At 33.6% G+C, this 22,317-nt stretch overlaps 1 protein-coding gene across 2 annotated transcripts in view; it reads right to left on the bottom strand.

Annotated features, from left to right (window-relative positions):
• BRINP3 (BMP/retinoic acid inducible neural specific 3) overlaps nt 1–22,317 on the bottom strand; it is a 419,565-nt gene that overhangs the window by 113,646 nt on the left and 283,602 nt on the right. For both annotated transcript variants that reach the window (XM_061185297.1, XM_061185298.1), the window contains one exon: nt 21,207–21,443. In XM_061185297.1, the coding sequence (XP_061041280.1) occupies nt 21,207–21,443 (237 nt within the window). The remainder of the gene's footprint in view (nt 1–21,206; nt 21,444–22,317) is intronic.

Genomic DNA, 22,317 nt, shown 5'->3' with positions numbered 1-22,317 from the left:
AGAAATTTGAAGCCACATAATAGTAATAAGAAATGTTTAGCCTGTAAAAAGAAGACTCTATGGTAATAAATTATTTCACTTCAATACTTTTAAAAAGTAACACTATCTAAAATTTTAAGTGGCTGCCATCAGAGAGCAAAAGTGATCTGGTCACCGTAGGAAGATCACCCATCGATGTTCAGAGTATTATATAAGTGGAATTCAAATATTGGATGGGTAGGACATATTATTTGATTTCTAATATATTCATCCAACTTTGAAAGATTGTGATGCTATGAGGAGATTTCAGAGTCTGTCTGACAAATAACCCAAAATACCATCTATCTCATAGCTTGGGTTTTCCCTTGCATTAATTTATACAATATAAAATCTCAATACTTAAAGATTTATTTAGAATAACAAGTAACCTCCCTTAAGAATAAAAATAACTATCACTTGTTGGACATTGGCATGGATTAGTTCAAGCTAGTTGTTTTCCTTCTTAAACACTGACATAGTTCAATCTGGTGAATCCACGTTTTTCATAGGAACTGTGACAGACTTTATGACTATTTACCCATAGTTGGTAACTTTTTTGCAACGTCCTTCCCTGTGGATGAATAATACATCCCTACTCTATTAAATTCAGGATTGGTCATATAACTTCCTTTGGCCAGTAAAATGTGAATCTACATGATGTATGCCACTTCTGAGCAGAAGCTTTAGAAGCCAACGTGCCGTTCATCTCTGTCTCTTCTCTGCCTGTGATGACTATGACTGTTCAAGTGAGAAACTATTCTGTCAGCCTGGGTCTCTGATGAGTAAGGAGCAGAGGGCAGCTGACTTGCAGTACACATGCAGGGCAAAGGCTAAATCAATGTATGCAGTTGTAGAGCTCTAAGCTTCTAGGTCATTTGTTACCTTGTCCGTTCTGGCTGATATGAACAACTGGAGTTGGTAAAAGACTATTCTGAGCATTATGCATTTTCAGAAGCAGACTATGTCCCTGGCTGGGGAGAAAAAATGATGGGGTCAAAGTTGGGGTATGGTTACATATGAACCTAAGGAAAGCCATTTAAAAAAGCCAAGTGTAAGCTTATTATAATTCTAAATATGTTTAGGGACAGGCCTACAGCCAAGAAAAGGATACATCCTTTCCCTCCAACTTCTATACGTTGAGCTTCATGACCTTTTGCTTCCAAACCCAGAGCAAAGGTTAATACTATAGTGACACCATGTACTTCTATTATGAGTTACATAAGCCTGAAGGATTTAAAGTAGGAATGAAATGCTAAGATGGTATGTTCTTGTATGAAAACTTTAAGACAAACTATAATTAGATAATCACCCAGTGAGGAACAAGAGGATAGGGAAAAACATTAGGCTAGAAAGATATCCTAATGTGCTTCGGTGGATAAGTTTACCCATTGCCTAGAGCAAGACTATCCATAGCCTAAAATAATCTTGCAAGTGAGCAACTTTTGATTTACAGCTAAATTAAGGCTCACTGCTTTACTCAATGAGTTATATGTAGAAACACAGAAATCATGGAATGTTATTTTATGTATACTGAGATTGAAGTGTAAAAGGGCGATGAAAATTACTAAAATCAATATGGAACTCTTCACAAATTCCAGGGAAACCCTAGTATGGTTTATGACAGGGTTCTGGTATTTGCCCTATTCTGCTCAAACAAACAAACAAACAAACTGCCAATGATTAATACGAAATCATAAAAGACAATTTTAGTCCACGATGTCATCAGAATCCAAAAAGAGCTCAAGGAGTGCAACAATGGCAGAAATATCCAAACAAAGTTAAATCCAGCATTTACTTCAAAAAAGTGTGTGCGTCTGTGTGTGTGTGTGTGTGTGTGTGTGAGGGAGAGAGAGAGAGAGAGAGAGAGAGAGAGGATCTGACTGGCCAGCAGGTTAACATACTTAGAAAATTTTGCTCACAACTCAATGTGTACGAACAGTATGACATAACTGCCAAAAAATTAATGGATTCTTAGTCTGCATTTATGTCTGGAATAAAGGAGGTAATTATTTTATTTTATTTTACACTAATAAAACCACATTTACAGAACTGTGTTCTATTCAGTTCTGAATTCCACTGACAAACCACAATTACCCCTGAAGGATTATAAGAATAGTTAATGGTTTATAAATAAAGAATAATCTAAGAGAGTGGGAACACTAAATTCACTAGTACAAATACATGGCAGATGTGATAGTTTGCAAACACCTGAAGGCTGCCCTGTGGAAGAGGGAGTAGACGTTTGCACTAGTACAGAGAAGGAGACTAAGGCTACTGGACAGAAGTTAAAGTTACATATATTTTAGCACACAGCAACATCATGCTATTTTTACAGAAAAGTGAGGAATAAATAAAATTTTAAAATAAATAAGAGTCATCTTATAATTAGAGCCATTCAAACTCATACTCTTCAGCTTCATAATATACTAAACTTCCCATATCTAGAACCTGAAGTTAAATAATCAACACTAAACTGTATGAAGTGAGGATTCTTCATCAGGGAGGTTTGACAAACTGGTCACTAAAGAATCCATTAGTTTTAAAAGGTTGAGGCCCGTCTCTACGCTTCAGTGGTGTTTGGGGAAATTTATCTTGTTATTCTATGTGTGTTATCTTGCATAGCCAGTGCGACACATTTGGTCAACCTTCCTGGGATGATGCTTGTTCAGAGTTCACACAACACAGCTACCTGACAACCTGACATAACACCACACATTTGTTTTGCTGCCAATTAACTTCAAGATCTTTCCACTAACATTTTGTCAACTCCTTAAATGCAGCGCTGACTTTTGCCAATGGAAGGGTGATTTCTTCTTCACAGCTAGCTGTTAAGAGATTATACTAGCAAGATAACAAAAATTAAATGAGACTCTCAGTGACAGGCCATTTAGCCGCATAGCAGATGCCGTGTGCACGCTATAGGTATCACTATAAAAGAATGGAGGAGGTTGAAGGGACATTGGTTAAATCAAAGGTAATATATCTTTCACAAACAGCTTTAATAATTGTCACGAGTCATCTGGCTATGCTCCACAAAATGTGCAGTTATCAATGTACACAGAATCTTGAATTATCATTAATAGTAATGAAAAATGTTTTTAATAAAAAGTCAGAGATACAGAAATACTATTGTTAGTATGACAGCCTAGATTACTGTATTTAAAATTAGAATCTTGCTGAAATATAGCTAGCAAATATTAACAGTGAGTGAAGGTGTCCTGTATGGAGTTCAACTCACTCTAAATAAAAATATTATCTGTTTGGGCTCTAGAGCTTTCTATCATTCCCTAATGAAAAAAGCAAATGATGATGTATATAGTTCACTGTCAGCATTTAGAAGAATTTAAGACATACAGAATTAGTTATCAATATCATATTTCATATACATATACAAAACTCACAATGACAATGTCACTTCATGTGTCTAAATTTATTCATTGCCTACATGTGTATTCAATTTTGATCACAAGGGCCTTATTGCAACCTCTAGATCATAGCAAGCCACTCCCTAAGTTAATATAAGCTATGACATACAGGTGAGGAATTTCCTTATGTAATAATAGCACTTGTTCATGAAAGAGCTTGGTATGCAGTGCAAGAACCATGCACTTTCGTCTGAGCTTGATTTCTTTTTTTGTGTGTGTGTGCGGCATGTGGGATCTTAGTTTTCCGACCAAGGCTCGAACCCAGGCACCCTGCAATGGAAGCTCGGAGTCCTAACGACTACACTGCCAGGGAATTCCCTGAACTTGAATTTTTGCTTTACCACAAATTAGATATGTTGGACAAGTAACTTAACATGTGTTAGACCTGGCTTTCTTATCTGTAAAATAAAAACAAAATACAGTCATCATATTAGTACTCTGTAGGATTACTTTAAATAATAAAGGGCCTAAGGTCTAAACTGCGTCTAAGTGGTCCATATACTTTCTATTAAACCCATTAAATAATGAACTTGGAAAATATAGGAAATATTTACCATGATTTCTTAGAGAAAGTGGTCAAACTAAATGTCTCATAATGCTCCATTTTAATTAGCTAAATAAATCATAACACCGGTCTCTATATTTCTTTCATCTTCAGTGAACTAGAAGGTGTAGTCTTCTCATATGCAAGTCAGCAGAGGCTAAGTTTTCCCAGCATAACAAACATTGCCAAGCTATTGCCAGGTTTCAACAACAAAGGTTTATTTCTTGCTCATACGACACGTCCACCTTGGAGTGGGTGGGGCTCTACTGCCCACTGTCCTATTTCAGTGACACAAGCTGCCAGTCTTCACCATTTGGATCATCATCAACTGCTCTGGCTGAAGAAGCAAACCTAAGAAATTGTGCCTGGTTCTCAAAGGCTTCCTCTAAGAAAGGAATGACAAGGATTGTTTCCTCTCACATTTCCTTTATCTCAAGTCGCATGGCATATCTAAGGGTGCTGCAAGGTCAATTTTCTCATGTGCCCATAAGGATGAGAATGAACTATATGTGCTGAAGAGCATAACTGACAACTTTATATTCTATATCAATGTCATTAGGCAATCTGGAAATGTTGCTATATGCTTTAAATATCTAACTTTAAAGATTTTATGACTAAGTAAAATTTTCATAGGTTATACCTTGACTTTGTGTTAATTTCTAATGCTCTATAAATAGATTATCTGCATGAATCCAAAAGTCCATGTTAAAATTCATATATTGTTGTCTTCATTTATCAGTGAAATAACTAACAAAGCAGTTCATGCAAAAGACAGCAAAATTAACTAACTCTGCACCCATATGAAGAGTTCACTCATTTTCTTTAGCAAAATGATTAAATTTAATAATAAATAGGACATTCTCTGAAAATGAATGAGTAGAACTACTTGTTAGTTTGTCATAAGGGGATACTGTCGAAAAATTAAATGTATACAACAATGGAATATTTAACACACAAAGTACTGAGTATACTACATTAGAAGATTTTAACAAAATTTATGAGACCATTGTGAAGTAACTGTAGAAGGTATGAACACACTGAGTGTTGATAGCCTTTGTCATAGCTTCCTAGAATTTGGTTGAAATAAATAACTATTTTTATCAAAATGGCCCAGAAGTCATTAGAAAAGTCGTTACACAGATTCTTATAAAACTGACCATATAGTAGCAAGTAAAAATTCTCTGAATACTCAGTATTATTTATTAATCTCTCTTCATCATAGTCTGTATTTATATGAGAAAACAAACAATACAACACTTAATGAAGTCACCATTTATTTTATTTTTATGATGCTGAATCAAAGCCTTGAATGATTTGTTTCAGACTAAACTGGATAGGTGACCAAATTATGAGCTCTAATAAATATACAGACTATGATAGCTTTAGAACAAACACACACATATATGGAGAGATAATTCTTCATAACAAATACATTTAAACTGATAGAAAAAGCATCATATTTTTGTGTTCTGATGTATCTATATAATCTATCATGTTATTGGGAGGAGAAATACATGGCAATTGTTCATGATATTATTCAGATTTGAGTGATAGAAAAGAAGACCAAAAAAAAAAAATAAAGCCCTCAAAATGCTTTGGTAAAAAAAACAGTACAATATAACATAGAGGTAAGGTATTTTTGTTTCTTAGAATTTTTTTTAGAATGTGCTTACTGAAAAGATGAATGGTGTTATACTTATTGTGACATTCCAAGAGGTGGTGAATGAGGTAGGTTGAACCAAAACCTCGGCAATGTTTGGCCAAACATATATTTTGTTATCTCATTCATCAATCAATCAATATATATTGTGATATATAATGTGTCTACTAAATATGGCACACTTTACTAGTTTCTGTGCAATGATAAAAAGAAATATGATGTTCTCTGCCCTCAGGAAACATCAAACTTTTTTTAGATCGTTGGGATGATGGCACTGATCTAGGTACGGAAATACATCAGGCAAACTGGAACAGGTAGAAGGCATTTGGCAGAAGGCCTTTGGGGATCTAAATCAGGAATCGTTACATAAAACACCTGCTTGGCATTCTACAACCATCTTATTTCAGATGATGTTAAAAAATTAATTGAAGTGCAAAATAAAATTTGGTTGTGGCAAAAGTGATATTCATAATATATTAAATATGACACAGCCAGGCATTGATGAATCAGAGTGGAAACAGTGAACAATCAGAACAAACAGCAGTGAAAACCAAGATGGTTTTGCTATATCAGTCTTGAAGCAGACTACTGTCTCTGGTGCTGAGGATATCTATAAATCACAGCAGAGTCAATGAACAGATTAACACAATAAACTCAAACATATTCTATATTGCGAGACTCACAATTGAGACTTGATATTATAAAAAGCTTATTTTCTTTACCTTACTCTTATATACCAACTACCAAATGGTAGAAAATTACTGTGTAATAAGTATAAGCATATGACGGCCAAAAAGCTTTACTCATGAGAAGGCAATATTATATGTGATAGCTAATTTAGAATGAGAATTTTATATCTACTTCCTCTAATCTAAATAAAGTAACTGAAAGACAAATGAGGTAGCTGAAGTTTTAAGAGGTTAAGTGATCAAAAAGCTTGTTACTGATAAAGCTTGTTTATCAGATGTTCCCCAATTTAGTTTGGCCACAATTATGGGGACAGTGGGTTGACTGTGTCAAAGTTCACTTAACAATATATATATCGCTTTTCCCTTCTAATATATAAGACTGTAGAACTTCAGATGGCAAGAGCAAAACATATATTTCCATTTAAGATTATATGGTGAGAATATGATATTTTTAGTTGCTGTGTCTGAAAAGCCAACTGTGCCTGACATTATGTCTATTCACAAATATTCTGCATCTTCTTCTAGGCATATGGTAAAATGGCATTTCTCTGTTTCTTTTGAAATTAGGCTTGGCCATAAACTGTGATCATAAGTAATGGGAGCTGCTTTTCAGCAGTTCTTATAAGAGCCAGTGACAATTTACAGCACTTTTTCCATGGCCTCCATGACCAAACCACTTCAGATGGTGACACTTCCTTCAGCCTGAATCCAGCAGTGAGGACAAGGCAGTGCAAAGACTCCAGCTAACCTGTGTGGACATGTAGATGAGTAAGAAATGAACTTTGTTTTTAGCTGAGATTTTAGGGATGTTTATTACTATTGCCGTGTTACCAAGCTGATCTTGACTTATACAGAAATGCAAGCCAAAATGGAGGGGACAATCTGTGCTGAAGAAAGCAAAAGCGTAAATTTGTGACACCGACTTAGTGGATCATGGCTGTGTCAAGGTCACTTTATCAGAGGCTGGAATGATGACCATCACATTAACCAGTGGGGAAACAGCTGGTAAAATGGCTACCTGTGGTAACTGGGGATGAAGATCACGTACCCAATAGACTCACAGTGCCAGGGACGATGCCAGAAAACAGAATGTTAGTTCTGATGAAAATGACAGTTTCTGGCAAGGTATGGCAAGATATTACCCTCTGTCACAGTGACACATTGCTCCAGATGGAGGCTGCACCGTTAGCCCAAGTCCCGGAGGGAGCAGACGTCGAGAGGACTCCATAGCTGACTCGCCATGGACAAGTGGTGTGAGAAAAAAATAAATTGTAATGTCATACTCCAAAGAGAATTTTTGATTGTGCATTTTTTAGCTAATTACCTAGACTGTGTGTCTGATGCACTGCATGAAACTTAGAAGAGAATTAGTGAGTTTGAAAACAAAAATAAAAGGGAATAAATAGCAAAACAATGAATCAGGTAGAGTTGAGGCAACTGCTTCTCAACCCCTAATATTAAGAGATAATTTATTTAGTTACAGTGGTCAAGTAAAAGTCAGTCTCATAACATGGATAAAATCTGGTGTGTGGCCTCCACGTTTCTTGTCAAGACCACAGAATAGGTTAACTTGTTTTAGGGAGTATGTCCAACAAAATGTGTAGGACCCAGTAAATACTCTCACTTGACAAGGCACAGATAAAGGAGTTTAACACAATTCCATGATTCAAATGAGAGAGGGAGGAAGGGAAATAGGGTGAAAAAGAAAAAAAAAGAGCAAATTTGGAAAACAGACCTAGGGAAAACTGGGTGTGGCTGTTGTGTAATAGGGAAGAATAAATCTGACTCCATACTGGATCTGTTTCTTTCACCTTAACCTTTGTATTCTATTGCTTTTGCTACAAGTTAAGAATGTTGCCTAGAGCCTAAAATATACAGGAGCCATTCTTAAGGCTCTGACCTTCAAAGGTATAACAGTTTTCCATTCATATAGAGATTAAAAGTTGCAAAACAGAGAATAATATTTGCCTTATCCAAGGTTTACAGGAACATCGTGACCTGACCTACGTAGACAGCTGCAAGAACAAAGGATTCTGACACCAAGAAGTTGGCAGCAACCAACTACACCCCTTCCCCTTTTAGTATAAAAGAAGCCTGAATTCTAACTCTGGTAAGATGGTTCTTTGGGACACTATTCCACCGTCTTCTTGCTCTGCTGGCTTTCCAAATAAAGTCGCTATTCCTTGCCCTAACAACTCATTTCTTGATTTACTGGCTTGTCGTGCAACGAGCAGTATGAGCTTGGACTCAGTAACAACTGGTCCATGGAACTGACTGAGCTCAAATGGATAAAAGTAAACTTATACACGAATTGTAATGCCAAAGAAACTATGACTGCGGGCCAAAAAGCATGTGAAATTTAAGATTTAAAATCACCTTTGATTCCCAATGTTTTCCACCTTGCATTGCTCAAGCATCTCCTGTGGTTGCAAGATGGTTCTCTAAAGCTCTTCTGACTATGTTATTTTTTCATATCTAAGAAGAAAAATGTAGAGCACTTCCTATAGCTATTGTGGAAAAAGAGAATCTTTTGTCTCTCTGAGATACTCCTAGGAAATATATTTCTGGGTCTCACTGACCCAATTTTTCATGTATATTGAACTGATCTTTGAAGCTGGGGGAATGGATTCTTGTGATTTGCTTGCATTAATCAGAGAGCAATTCTGGATCTCAGTATGAGCTCAATCTCATAAACTGTGCAATACTAAGAATGGGAGTGGGAGTTCCTCAAAGAAAAATCAGGATGTTTCAGTGTCAAGGAAAGAGATAGAACACTGAGAGGAAACAGTAGGTTTTTATTAAAGTTATAATATGTAAAGTGGACTGTTAGTTAAACTTCAAATGCTTTATTTAGATATACTTATTTTCCCTGGAAAATGTCCTTTTCCCATAAACTCGTAGTTAAATATCATCTGAGGGAGAAACTGTTTTCGTGAAAGAAAATTAAGAAGTCTACATAAAAATAACAAGAAGAAATACATTATTTTTTTAAAGTTTGTAAGTTTAAAACTTACGAAAGTTAAGTATAAAAGTTAACCCAACTTTTATTCTACATTTTGCCATTACAGCATTAGAAAGTTTATCCATTTTCAGATGAAGTGTCAAATGGACAGTATTCTCTAAAAGTAACACCTAGACAATTTCATTACCAGGTGGCCTCCAGCTGCCATTCTTGGTTCATCAAATGAGTATCCTTACATTTAATAGGACATGATGCTGATAAAGATCTATGTGGACAGCATACAATACACCTTAGATTTCCTATACACCAGTGATAACACCATTTTGCTAAAGAGTAAAGAAATCATATCAAAAATTTCTAAAAGATTTATGTTCTCTGTAAACCAAGCTCTTTATTTTTTTCTTAAGATTATTTATTACTTGTATCATCATATTACATAGTTACAGCTTAAATAATTAAGTTTCTTATTCATCCCCAAAAGAATTGAGGATAATTCAGAATATCATATGGGGAAAATACCACATTGTTATCTATTTAGTGGTTTTTAAAATTTTTCTGGCAATTTTGGTAAATGGTTGCGTAATCCAAATTAAAGTAAATTGTGGTTAATCATTTAGATGCATCAGTAAAACTGTAAGGACTTCCAGTTTTTTCATTAGGTTCGAATCCTTGATCCAGATCTGGGTAGAAGCTGTCTCTAAGTAATTGGTAACAAAATTTTTCTTTTTATCTAATTAAATATAATATATAAACCAGTTTTTGTTCGGCACTGCTACTGTGAGGGTGCATGTGAGTTCCTTTTTTTTTCTTTTTTCTGTCTCTATTTTTCTCTATATCTTTCCCTGAATTTTTATCCTATATCCTCTCTTTCACTTTAATCAATGGTATATATATGCCATCATTATTTCTTATTAAACAACATTCATTTGTTTCTGAAAATGTAAAGGTAGAGAATGGATAGATTTGTTTAAAATATAGTTCTCTCAACCAATACGTCTCTCAGATGGCAAGATATGAGAAGAGAAATGCATTCTATTTTGGAATTTTCTGACATTTTTATTTGCAGGGTGTGAAAGGTGTATTTTCCAGGACTTTTTTTACAGAACAAAATGAATCATATATAATCAAATAAAAAAATAGCTTAGCATTATATGCTAATCTGATCTACTGTTTGACTTTTACTCTTGGTGATAATAGAAAACACATACAACAGAAAGATATTTACAAACAAGTTATCCTGACCCAATAAAATTCGCAATATATTTTGTTTCGTTTTGTGTTGTGACTGGCATTCTCATTCTGTATGGTTACTCTGTGCACTCTAATTTATACACTTCCACACGTATGTTGTAATTTGTGTTTAAGGAAGAATTTCCTAAATGTCGATGCATTATTCTATTTTTATAAAATAACAGATACAAACTTATTTCTTCCTCAGCTTCAATAAAAATAACCTTCAGATACATTATTTGCATTTTAAATGCAAATTTAAAATTTAAAAAAATTCAAGTTAATTTGAATTAAATGTTTGAAAGTAACCTAAATTGCCAGCGCAATTTGTATTGTCTGTCTAGAATACGCCTGGATTTGAATTTTAGGCTTGTAGATAAAAATACACAAATAACTATGTATTTTACCTAAAATTCAAGGAAATCTCTAAAGAGTTTGCTTGCACCCAGTGTCACTGCTTTCCCAATCACCAGGAAAATGAAATAAGCTGGTGCATTTCCTTACCATCAAGGTACTGAGACTATAGTCTATCAACTTAAAGGTGTCTGTGGGTGGTGAGAACAATTTAGAAATCTTTTCCCAGTGCAATCTCTGCCTCATTACTTCTTGTATTTTGTTTAACTCTATGAGGCAAAAAAAGTTTTATTTCTCAAAAACAAAAGCTCTTCTTAAAACTATCAGGCATGCTCATGCACAGGTTTCACTACTTTTGAAAGTAGTCCAGTAAAAATAGAATGTGTTAATCAGTCGTTTAGTTCCAAGAGTGAATAAGGTTTTGCCAAAGAGCTAATGTACTAAAAAAAATTTTCAATTCATTCTTTAACTATCTATACATTGAAATTGATAAAAGAATACCCTCAATATTATCTAGAATGGGTCATAAAATTTACAGCAAAGTAGGGTCACTCCTCCAGTTAAATATGAATCAGCTAAATACACTGGATACCAATTGGAACAAATAATTAAATACAAACATTTTCAATCTTAGAGACAGTTTCAGAGATATCATGCAAAAAAACAGATTTGTCCTGTAAATCATTGTTGTCCTAACATTAATACAACTGAACCGTTATGGTAAGAGTCTGGTTTTAAACCTAAGATGGCAACCCAAATATGAGTTAAGATTAAAACGTCTGATTTTATTAATAGTACTAGCTTTTAAGTAGTAGTTCAAAACCTCTGGACATTGAATATTTCTGACTAATTTTTGACCAATTTACTACAAATTTAGGCATATAATATGTAGCAAACTTTAAAAATATTGATTCATTCAATTTTTCTGAGATTATGTTCTTCAGATTATTTAATGTCAAAATTCTTGTTCTTATTTTTAAATTTTTAATTAAATTATGATATAAATACAGTAAAATGCACATAAGTATAAACCCAGAGAATTTTCAGAAACCCAACATACTACAGTAGCCAGCCTATGGAGCAAGGAATCTTGAGTTTTTAACACCAAATAAGACACCCAGACCCTATCCATCACATCAGCCCTTGCCTCAGCAATGGCACCATATTCCTGATTTGGAATAGCACAGCTCAACTTTGCCCGTTTTTATACTTAATATAAATGGAATCACACTATATATTATATATATATATTCATATATACACTATATAGTATGTATACACACTATATATAAATATATATAGTATAGTATATATATATATACACTATATATAAATATATATATATATTTCAATCTGGTTTCTTTTGTTCAATTTGATGTTTGAGAGATTTATTCTTATCATTCTGGATGGATAGCTTATTCCCTTTGCTTTATAGAATTCCATTGTGTAAATATACCACAATTTTTTACTTTATCTTTGTGGACGAGTATTTGGTGGTTTCCACTTTAAGAGTGTTAAGAATAATGCTACTGTGAACATTCTTGTACATTTTTGTATATTTGTTGTTGCAAATATACAAATATTTCTTTTGGGTTTCTATCTAGGAACGAAATTGCTGGGTCATAGGATATGATACATTTGCCTTTGGTAGATGTTGCCAAATATTTTTTCCAAAGAGAAAAAATATTAATTACACACACCCACCATTATTATGTGAGAGTTCCAGTTGTTTTAAGTTTTCACTTATTTTCTCTGTCTCTCCTTCCTTCCCTCCGTCTCTCCACTCCTTCTTTCCTTTTCTTGTTTTTTTTTCTTTTTTTTTTTTTGTAAATTTAGCCATTCTGGTAGATGTGTAGTGATATCATATGACAGCTTTATGGCTTTATTTACGTTTTTCTGATGACTAATGCCATTGAACACTTTGTCATATGATTCTTATCATTTGAAGTTCCTCTTTTGCAAGGTGTTGAAATAGTTTGACCATTTCTTTATTGCTTTGTCTGTATTTTTCTTATTGATTAGAAGGAGTTCTGTATATATTCTCCATAGGAGTTCTTTGTTTGACAAATGTATTGCAAATATATTCTAATGGTGTCTTTTGATTATAGAAGTTTTAAATTTTGTTGTATTCAAATTTATTTTTTGTCTTTTACACTTAGTATTTGAAATTCTGTTCATAACGTTTTTGCTTATTCAGGAAGATCTTCTCCTATGCTTTCCTCTCAAGCTTTTATATTTCTTTCTATTTTTTTTCTATTTTCATATTTCTTTCTATTTTTTTTCTATTTTTATATTTCTTTCTATTTCTATCTTTTTGTATTTAGATCAGCAATCAATCTGGGATTGAATTTTCTGGTGTGATGAGCAAAGATTCATTTTCTTTATGCATAGATGTCCAAATGACCCAGTATTATGGAAAATACTGTTTTTTTCCTCTGCACTGCAGGGTCACCTTAAACATAAATCAGAAGGCCATATATATGTAGATCTTTTTCTGGACACTCTTCTCTTCCATTGGTCAGTATGTCTATTCTTAATTTCCCACAATTTATAAGCTTTAAGTATCTAATAGTCTCCCAGATTTATTCTACTTAAGATTGTCTTGGCTATACTAAGTCTACTGTATTTCTATATAAACTCTAGAATCAGCTTGCCAATTTCTGGCATGGGGGGAGAATTATAAGACGTTTTATTAGAAATGTGTTGAATAGATTATTTTGGGAAGACTTGACATCTTTACATTTTGAGTCTTTAGATCCAAAAACATGATATGGTCCTCTACTTAGGTCTTCCTTTTTTTTTTCTCACATATATTTTGTCTTTTTCAGTGTGGATATTTTTACATCTCTAAAAAGTGCTGTTTTGTTAGATTTATTTCAAGATATCTGATATTTTTGTGTTACTCTTGTAAATGCTATCACCTTTAACAATTCCATTTTAAATTTGTGGTATATGGCTGTAGAAATTACTTCGTATGCTCTTTTATGCTGTGAACTTGCTAAATTCACTTATTTATTCAAAATAGTTTATCTTTTGAATTTTCTATGTACAAAATCATATTATATTTGAATATGATAATTTTATTCTTCCTTTCCAATATTTATGCCTTTCTTTTTTTCTTGCCTAACTACACTACCTAGAACTTTGTGTACATTTTTCAATAAAAGTGGTGAGAATGGATATCAGTATCTCATTCCTGCTCTAAGGAGGAAACTGTTCAAATTTTCACCATTATACATGAAGTTTTTGTAAAAATTGTTAAAATATGGAGGGTTCCAGAATTCCAAGTTTGTTCAAAGATTTTTTTAAAAATCATGAATAAGTGTTTTTTTTCCCTGAATTTTGTGAAATGTTCACATGATCCTTTCTATTTCTCGTTTGTGATGAAATCTGATAGATATTTTGAAACAAATTAATCTTGAATAAAATTCATTTAGTCATAATATAGTATTATTTTTATGTATTGCTCTCTAAAAATTAATTATATTTTGTTAGAAATTTTGCATTGCTGATCATAATAATTTTCTTATTCTATTTCTGAAAGAAGTTCCTTGGGGGAAACATTTTAATAATTAGATACATTTTTTTCTGATACAATGAATAACTTAATCTTCATCTCTTTTTCTGTCAAACTTGGTAAATTTACTTTTGGAAAAATGCGTCTATTTCATCCACATTGGTCAATTTATTGGTGTAAAGTTCTGTATAATGTCCTCAAAATTTTTATGATTTCTGTAGTCTCTCTAGTGATGTGTCCTTTCACTTTCCTGTCATAGCAATTTTGTATATTTTTCAATTTTTTCTTGATTACTTTTGGTAATTATTAAGTTTATTAATCTTTTCAGAAAACCACCATTTGACTCTGGATTTTCTCTACCTCCTAAATGTTTTCAATCATATTAATTTTTCCTATTGTCTTTGTTTCTTCTCTTTAATTAAAGGGAAATATAAATATTTATTATTTTAAATGGTTAAGGCAAAAGCTTAAATACTTGATTTCCAGGCTTTTTTCTTTTCTAAATTATACGTTAAGGCTATAACTTTCTCTTGAAACAATCCTTTACCTGAATTACACAAGTTTTGATTTGTCCTATTTTCTTTATTGTTCAGTTCAACATATTTTCTCTTTTTTACAATTTTTTAATTGACTTAAACTTTTGACTTAACTTCTTTTTCATAGATTATTTAGAAGCTTAGCATTTAATTCTCAGGCAGATGAAGTTTGCCCATTTATCTTCTAGTTACTGATTTCAGTTGGATTCCATCATGGTCAGAAAACATATTCTAAATAATTTCAAACTTCTGGAGTTTGTTCAGGCTTACTTTATGATTCAGCATGTGGAAAAACTGGGTAAATATTTCATGAGCACTGGGAAAATGTGAATTCTATATTTTTGTTGTTGTTGAGAGTCATATATATTTTATTTTAGTCAAGTCTGTTAACTTCCTTTTCAAGTTCAATAAATCTTCCCTGATATTCAATTTGTTTGTTCTTTCATATATTAAATAAGCATGTTAAAATGTCACACTATGATTCTGTATGTGTTTTTTGTTCCTTTTAGTTCTGTCAATTTATCTTCATGGTTTTTGGGGCTCTGCTTTTAAGTATTGACCAAGGCAGCCTGAACATTCGCCACAGCTTCACTAAAGTTTAAACAGGTTTCTTCCCTGACTTCCCTTTTCTTTAGAGAACTTGCAATTGTAAAGTATTTCTTTGTCCCTTAAAGAAGTAAATCTTCTTCAAATGAGATATGTCATTCTCAAGGATCTAGGAGTCATCCCTTTGACTTGGAATCATCAAAGGAAAAGGAGATAGTATGCTTTTCTCCCAGTCTCTGTGGAAAAGTAGGAGACCAACCTCAATAAGGGACAATTAGCAAATACAGATGGCCTAATCAGGTGGACCACCCTCTACTAAAATATCAATGGGTCAATGATGAAATCCAACGGAAAATTAAAAAATACCTTGAGACAAATGACAATGAAAATAGAACCATACAAAATCTATGGGATGCAGCAAAAGCAGTTCTTAGAGAGAAGTTCAAAGCAATACAGGCCTTCCTCAAAAAACAAGAAAAATCTCAAATAAAGAACCTAACCTACCACCTGAAAGAATTAGAAAAAGAAGAACAAACAAAACTTAAAGTTAGCAGAAGGAAGGAAATAATAAAGATTAGAGAGGAAATGAACAAAATAGAGATTAGAGAAACAATAGAAAAAATCAATAAAACCAAGAGTTGGGTCTTTGAAAGGGTAAACAAAATTGACAAACCCCTGGCCAGGCTCACCAAGAAGAAAAGAGGGAAGACCCAAATAAACAAAATAAGAAATGAAAGAGGAGAAGTTACAACTGATACTGCAGAAATGTCGACCATTCTCCCTGCTATTGTCCTCTGGTACTTTTCCATGAGCTAATCCCAGTGTTTTAAAAATTCTCCTGTCCTTTGTATCAGAGGAGTTGAGTTCAATCTTCCTTCCCTATTGTAAGTCTCTATCCTTTATTACAAGAGTCTTTAGCAGTCTTACTTGCCCGTTTAACTGGTGTGATGTAATTTTTATTTTGCAGTTCATATAAATGAATAATTATGATATTGATTCCTGTTGGATTGACTACTTTATTATTATGAAATATTTTTTAATCTCAATTAATGTATCTTGCTTTCAAATTTACCTTAGTACTTTTTGGCTAGTGTTAACATTACATATTTCTCCACCATTCAACCTCAGGTTATCTACGTCTTTATCAGGTGTCTAGTAAACAGCAAATAGTCTTTTATTTATTTTTATTATTATTAATCACCAGTCCTACAATATTAGTCTTTTATTTAGACTATTTAGTGTAATAAGAAAATAGAATATTTAATATAATAACCATTACAGTGGAATTAATCTGACCCAACACATTTATTGTAAAGACAATCCAAACCTTCCTCTTTCTGCTGAATTGATCTATTTGACCCAGATGATTTTTCTCCTGTTTTCTACTTTATTTTCTTATTATGGAGTGATCAAATAATTTTTATCTTATTTTATTTTCTTGACTATAATTAAACATTCTTATTTTAGTAGATATTCCAGAGATTATATTATTCTTGATTTATTTCACTCTAATGCAAATTACATCTCTTAGCTCATCCTCAACAATGCCAGTACCTTGGAAGACGTAGAATATTAACTCTTTCCATTCACCACCCATTATAACACTATTATCATATATTAAAATCCTACATATATTTTATGTCCACATCACCTCATAATTATTATTTTGTAAGGTTGATATTCACTTATATTTACTCATGTATATTTGTCGTCTCTAGAATTCCTCTTCCCCTTTACACGTCTATGTTTTCATGTAGCATTTCTTGTCTGAACACATCTTTATTTTCACCTTCATTTTTGAAACTCTTGTGGAACGTTACATAATTCTAGATTGACTGTTATTTTCTTTAGCACTTTAAATATGTCAAAAATCTGTTTTTGTTTTTGTTTTGATAAGTCAGGCTCATTGCGAGTCCAATGAAAGTAATGTCTTTTTTCTCTAGTTATGTTAGAAGAATTTTTTTCTGTCTTTTTTCCAACAGATTTACTATGATACACTTATCTGTGGTTTTCTTTGTATTAATCATTCTTTGGGTTTGCTGTGCTTTTTGAATCTGTAGGTTGAATTTGGAAGTTTTCAGTTTAAAAAAATTTCATGCATATCTCACATGCTTGCCATGCATCTATCCGATATTTCGTTGTTGCTTTTCTCACTGCTTCCATTTCTATCTATTCCATTAACCTCGCTTCCTGTTCACTAATCCTGTTCCCCACTATGCCAAGACTCCTATGAAAACAACATTTTTAGTTATTTATTTCAGATTCTGCATTTTTATGTTTTAGAAGGTCCTTTAGTCCAGTTGTATAGATTCCAAATCTCTGGTGAACTTTTCAATAACTCCATCTACTTTATCCTTCCCTTCCTTTCATTTTTTGAGCATTTTAATAACAATTATCTGAAAATTGTTCCTATTAATTTCAATATCTGGATCATCTTACATCTGTTACCTGGTTTCTTTTTGATATTAGCCATAAGGTCTTATCTGCTCACATACGTTGTAAATTAGAGTTTTATGTTCATCATAAATAAAAAAAAAATTGCAGAGATTTTAGAAAATGTTTTCCTCCTCAAGACGTCACTCTCTTCATATTTAACAGACACTATAGGGAGTTGATCCTAAAAAAATCAGGATATGAGCTATATCACTGTGGGGTTAGACTTGTAGAGAACTCAGTCTGGCTCTGACTCTCCCCTGTTCTTAGGGTATGGCCCTGCAGAACTTTCAGTTAAGGACCTGGTGAGCGTTTGCTACTTCAGGCCTGTAACACTGCAGAAGAGGCAATGCTATCATTCAGAGGTTTTCAGTTTATCTCTTTAGGAACATCTGACATGGGTTAAGGCAAATGTCTTAAAGAGAAGACTGGTCATATATGTAAAACTCCTTAAGCCTCCAATTTTCTCACTTTAATCTACTATGACTGCCAAATTTTCTTCTGATTTCTCTGTCCTGGAATGCCAGCATTTTTCAGGGACTAGTCCTAGACCCTCAGCTTCTAACTCTGCCCTGAATTGATAAATGTGCCCCAGGGGAAAGCAGTTATAGAAACACAGTGTCACTTCCTCATTCTCTCTGGGGTTTTCCATCCTTCCCTGTTTTATTTTCAAGCTCTTCCCTCTAGAGAGTTTTTATCTCTTAAGCACCTAAAGTCTGCGGTAAACTTCATTAAGTTTGAAAAGACTTTTGAATAGTTCTTTAGCATCCAGCACTATCTGAAATTCAGCAAATATCTTGTGGTAAAACTGAACTTCTTTAGGCCCACTGAGTCCAGAATTTTGTCATTCTAGTCTCCATAACCGCTAGAAGTGTGTTGGTTTTTCTTTCTCCCATCAGCCACTCTCTGCCTGGGGAAATGCAAAGCCCTCAGGCTCTGTTCTCAGAATTAAATAAATTAATGAATAAAATGAAAGAAAGAAAGAGAAACAAAGAAAGGAAGAAAGGAAGGAAACAAGCTATGGATCCCACACATCTCACGCCATTTTAGTCTATTTAGTTGTTACTTTTATGATCTATTATGTCTTTAAAAATATAATTTTAAAAATTATTCAACTTTTTAGTTACTATCAATAGAAGTATTGGCCTACTTCAATCTACTACATTTCACCTGGAAACAAAAAACCCAATGCTCATTTGGTGATTTTTAAAAATATAGTCTCAAGGCAAAATAATAGGGGTGGCAATCCTATGTGAGTTCCACAAATACGGGCTTTCTAAGATTCCCTGGTATAACACATTATACATTATCTGAAAGTGTTGCATTTCATGATTATTTTTAACATCAGATGGTTCTACTTGAATATAACATATTAGATTTCCAATACATTACTTATGAGTATTCTATTGGAAAAACAAAAGAAGAATTTGAGGTTAGAAATAAATGCATTTCAACAATGTCAAGGAGATATGACTTTTTGATCCTTAGACAGTTTTTGCTATTTGTATATAGAGAAATATTACCCTAATAGAGGAGGATTATTTATTATACACTACTTTGATGAAAATATATCTTAATAAAATCTAAATCTATTAACTCTTTCTAAATCTATTTACCTACCCTTTTACTTTATAATTTGGTGGTTCTACTACACAAAAAGATGAGGGTTTCTTGAAACCATCAATTGTGTTTTTTCTTGTCTGATGTTAGCTGTGGGCTTGTCATATATGGCTTTTATTATGTTGAAATATGTTCCTTCTATGCCTAAATTAAGTGTTTTTATTGTGAATGTATGTTAAATTTCATTATCATTTTTAAGTGTGCTTGGTTAAATGAATCACTGGAAAAATTATGACATTCAAACATATAAATCTGATCTCTTGGCAGTTGAAACCTCTCTTGTCACTTTGAAAGTTAGTCATGTCCAACACTTTTGACTAAATGCTACATAATTTATGTAGCATTTAGTCAATAATAAAAATCCCCCACATTCTGGGGATTTTTATTATTCTATTATCATGAATGATTATATATGTTGTTATCAATATTTTTCATTTCATTTTGAGGCATTCTTAACCTTTTATTAAAGTTCATTGTTTTATGAAATGAAGGCCATTACAGGTTACATAGTCCATAAGTAACCATATTGAAAACACAATTATGCACTCATAAAAATTCAGAAATAACAAAAACAAACTGCACAAACATTAAGTCAAAATTGATCTGAATTTGGTTTAAAAATAAGTAGTTGAGTGAAAGTGCACGTGCATGAGATTCACTTTAATGTAAAGAAAGTATAGAACGTTCACACTTTGGATCTTGCCTCACAAGTGAATCTCGGGGCCCATGGGAATAGTCCAGATGGGTATCAGAGGTACTGGACTAAGAATGCCGCCTGCCATATCAATAAACAATAAACAAAGGCTGTTGTGGCCATCAGCCATTAGCCACCTCAGCCACTACAGCCACCCTGATGTGAGCCCTGAGGGAACTCAGGATGGAAACAAGATACCAGCTATCAAGCTATCAGCCTCTGCAGCCACCCTCCTACGGTGCGCACTGAGGAGGCTCAGGATGAGAAAGCACAGGATAGGTTTCTATCACCAGGATGGCACCTAAAGCCAGGATAGCACCTCAGCTATCTGGCCCCAGATAGCTGAGGTGCATATCAAGGAAAGAGTTCAATGAGCTTTGACTTTGCATCTTCCCATACCCAGAAAAGCACTAAATTCCTTAACTTTAGATACCTGGTTTTCCTTAATTAACAGTATCTTTTGATACTGTTCTGACTGCCTGGACTCTATATAGGAGTCTTGCAAAACTCCTATATATCCCGGCTCCTCCTTTACCTCTTTGGAGCCCTCCCTCAGAGCGATCTGAGAGTCCTGTCTCCTGGGCTTGAAGTGCTCAGAAAATCCGCCGAATAAAACATAAATACATAATTCTCAACTTCTAGGTTGTGCATTTCTTTTCAGCCAACAATTTAAATTCTTATATTGAGAAAGGCAAGGACTTTCTTCATTAAATGACTAATAAATCAGCTCAAGAGCAGGCTAGGTTCTAGTGCCAATAGTACATAGCAATACACAAAGTACCATATAGGCTTTCAGTAAAATACTGAATAACCGGCAATAAAAGCAATACATATGTCCATTTGAAAGAATAATAAGGATACATTGAATAAAATTCTCCAAGTATGTAAGAGTTTCTCACAAAAGGGTAAAACAGTCTTCTCAATATGGTAATTTTTTTTGGCAAAGTTTAGAAGTGTTAGATAAAATATATGTCTTACCTGATTCCTCAAAGTCGATGTTGTAGGATTTCCAGGTTTCAGTTATGCGAAGAAGATTCTCCTCCATGGCTTGAATGTCCATGGAGGGGCAGTTGCATTCTGGAAATTTGGGACCACACTGACACCAGCAGTCATTGTCCTTGCAGATAAACTCTCCCTCTGAATTGCAAGCAATGTAGCTCAAAGCTGCTTGTACAAAATGCTCCTGAAGGTAGTCTGGAAGGAGTACTTGCAGCCCTTAAAGAACAAACCAAAACAGTAAGTTTACTCTGATAAAGAAAAAAGCATAATACATATCTACATATTCACAAAAAGTCAAAATTTGAGTATATTGTTATGTATTTATGCATATTTTAAAACCATCATTAGAAAATTATCAAAGTCTGTAAAATTGCAAATACTTATAATTCTTTTTAATATATACTGACTCCATGAACTGTTGAAGAATCCTGGAAACTGGGACTTCCCTGGTGGTCCAGTGGTAAAGAATCTGCCTTCCAATGCAAGGGAGGCAGGTTTGATCCTTGGTCGGGGAACTAAGATCCCACATGCCGCCGGGCAACTAAGCCTGCGTGCCACAACTACTGAGTTTGCGGCCTCAACGAGAGAGCCCATGTGCTGCAAACTACAGAGCCCATGCGCCCTGGAGCCTGCACACCACACTAGAGAGAGAAAACCCACACACCACAACTAGAGAGAAGCCTGAGCGCCACAGCGAAGAGCCAGCCCACAGTGAAAAGATCCCCCACGCCTCAATGAAGACACCGCATGCCACAAACAATACCCGAGCCACAACTAAGACCCGATGCAGCCAAAATAAATAACTAAATTAAATAAATTAAAAAAAAAAGAATCCTGAAAATTATAGAGGTGTTTAATATCTCAGACTATCTGATTTTGTTTTTTAAACTGATTTGATTGGCATTTGAGTTAATTGATCAGAATATTTGGTTATTTTTATATAATGTAGATAGAACCTATCTTCCCATACTTTTGAAAAGAGATGTATGCATTTATTTTACACTACTTGATTTCATATGGTTTTCAATATTTTCATATACCTTTAGCTCATGTTCTATCAGCTCACATCTACATAGATATCATAATACAA

Source organism: Eubalaena glacialis, chromosome 3 (genome assembly GCF_028564815.1).
Source record: "Eubalaena glacialis isolate mEubGla1 chromosome 3, mEubGla1.1.hap2.+ XY, whole genome shotgun sequence".
NCBI classification, from domain to species: domain Eukaryota; kingdom Metazoa; phylum Chordata; class Mammalia; order Artiodactyla; family Balaenidae; genus Eubalaena; species Eubalaena glacialis.
The sequence above is the reverse complement of the archived record's forward strand: the minus strand, read 5'-3'. Positions and strand labels throughout refer to the sequence as shown.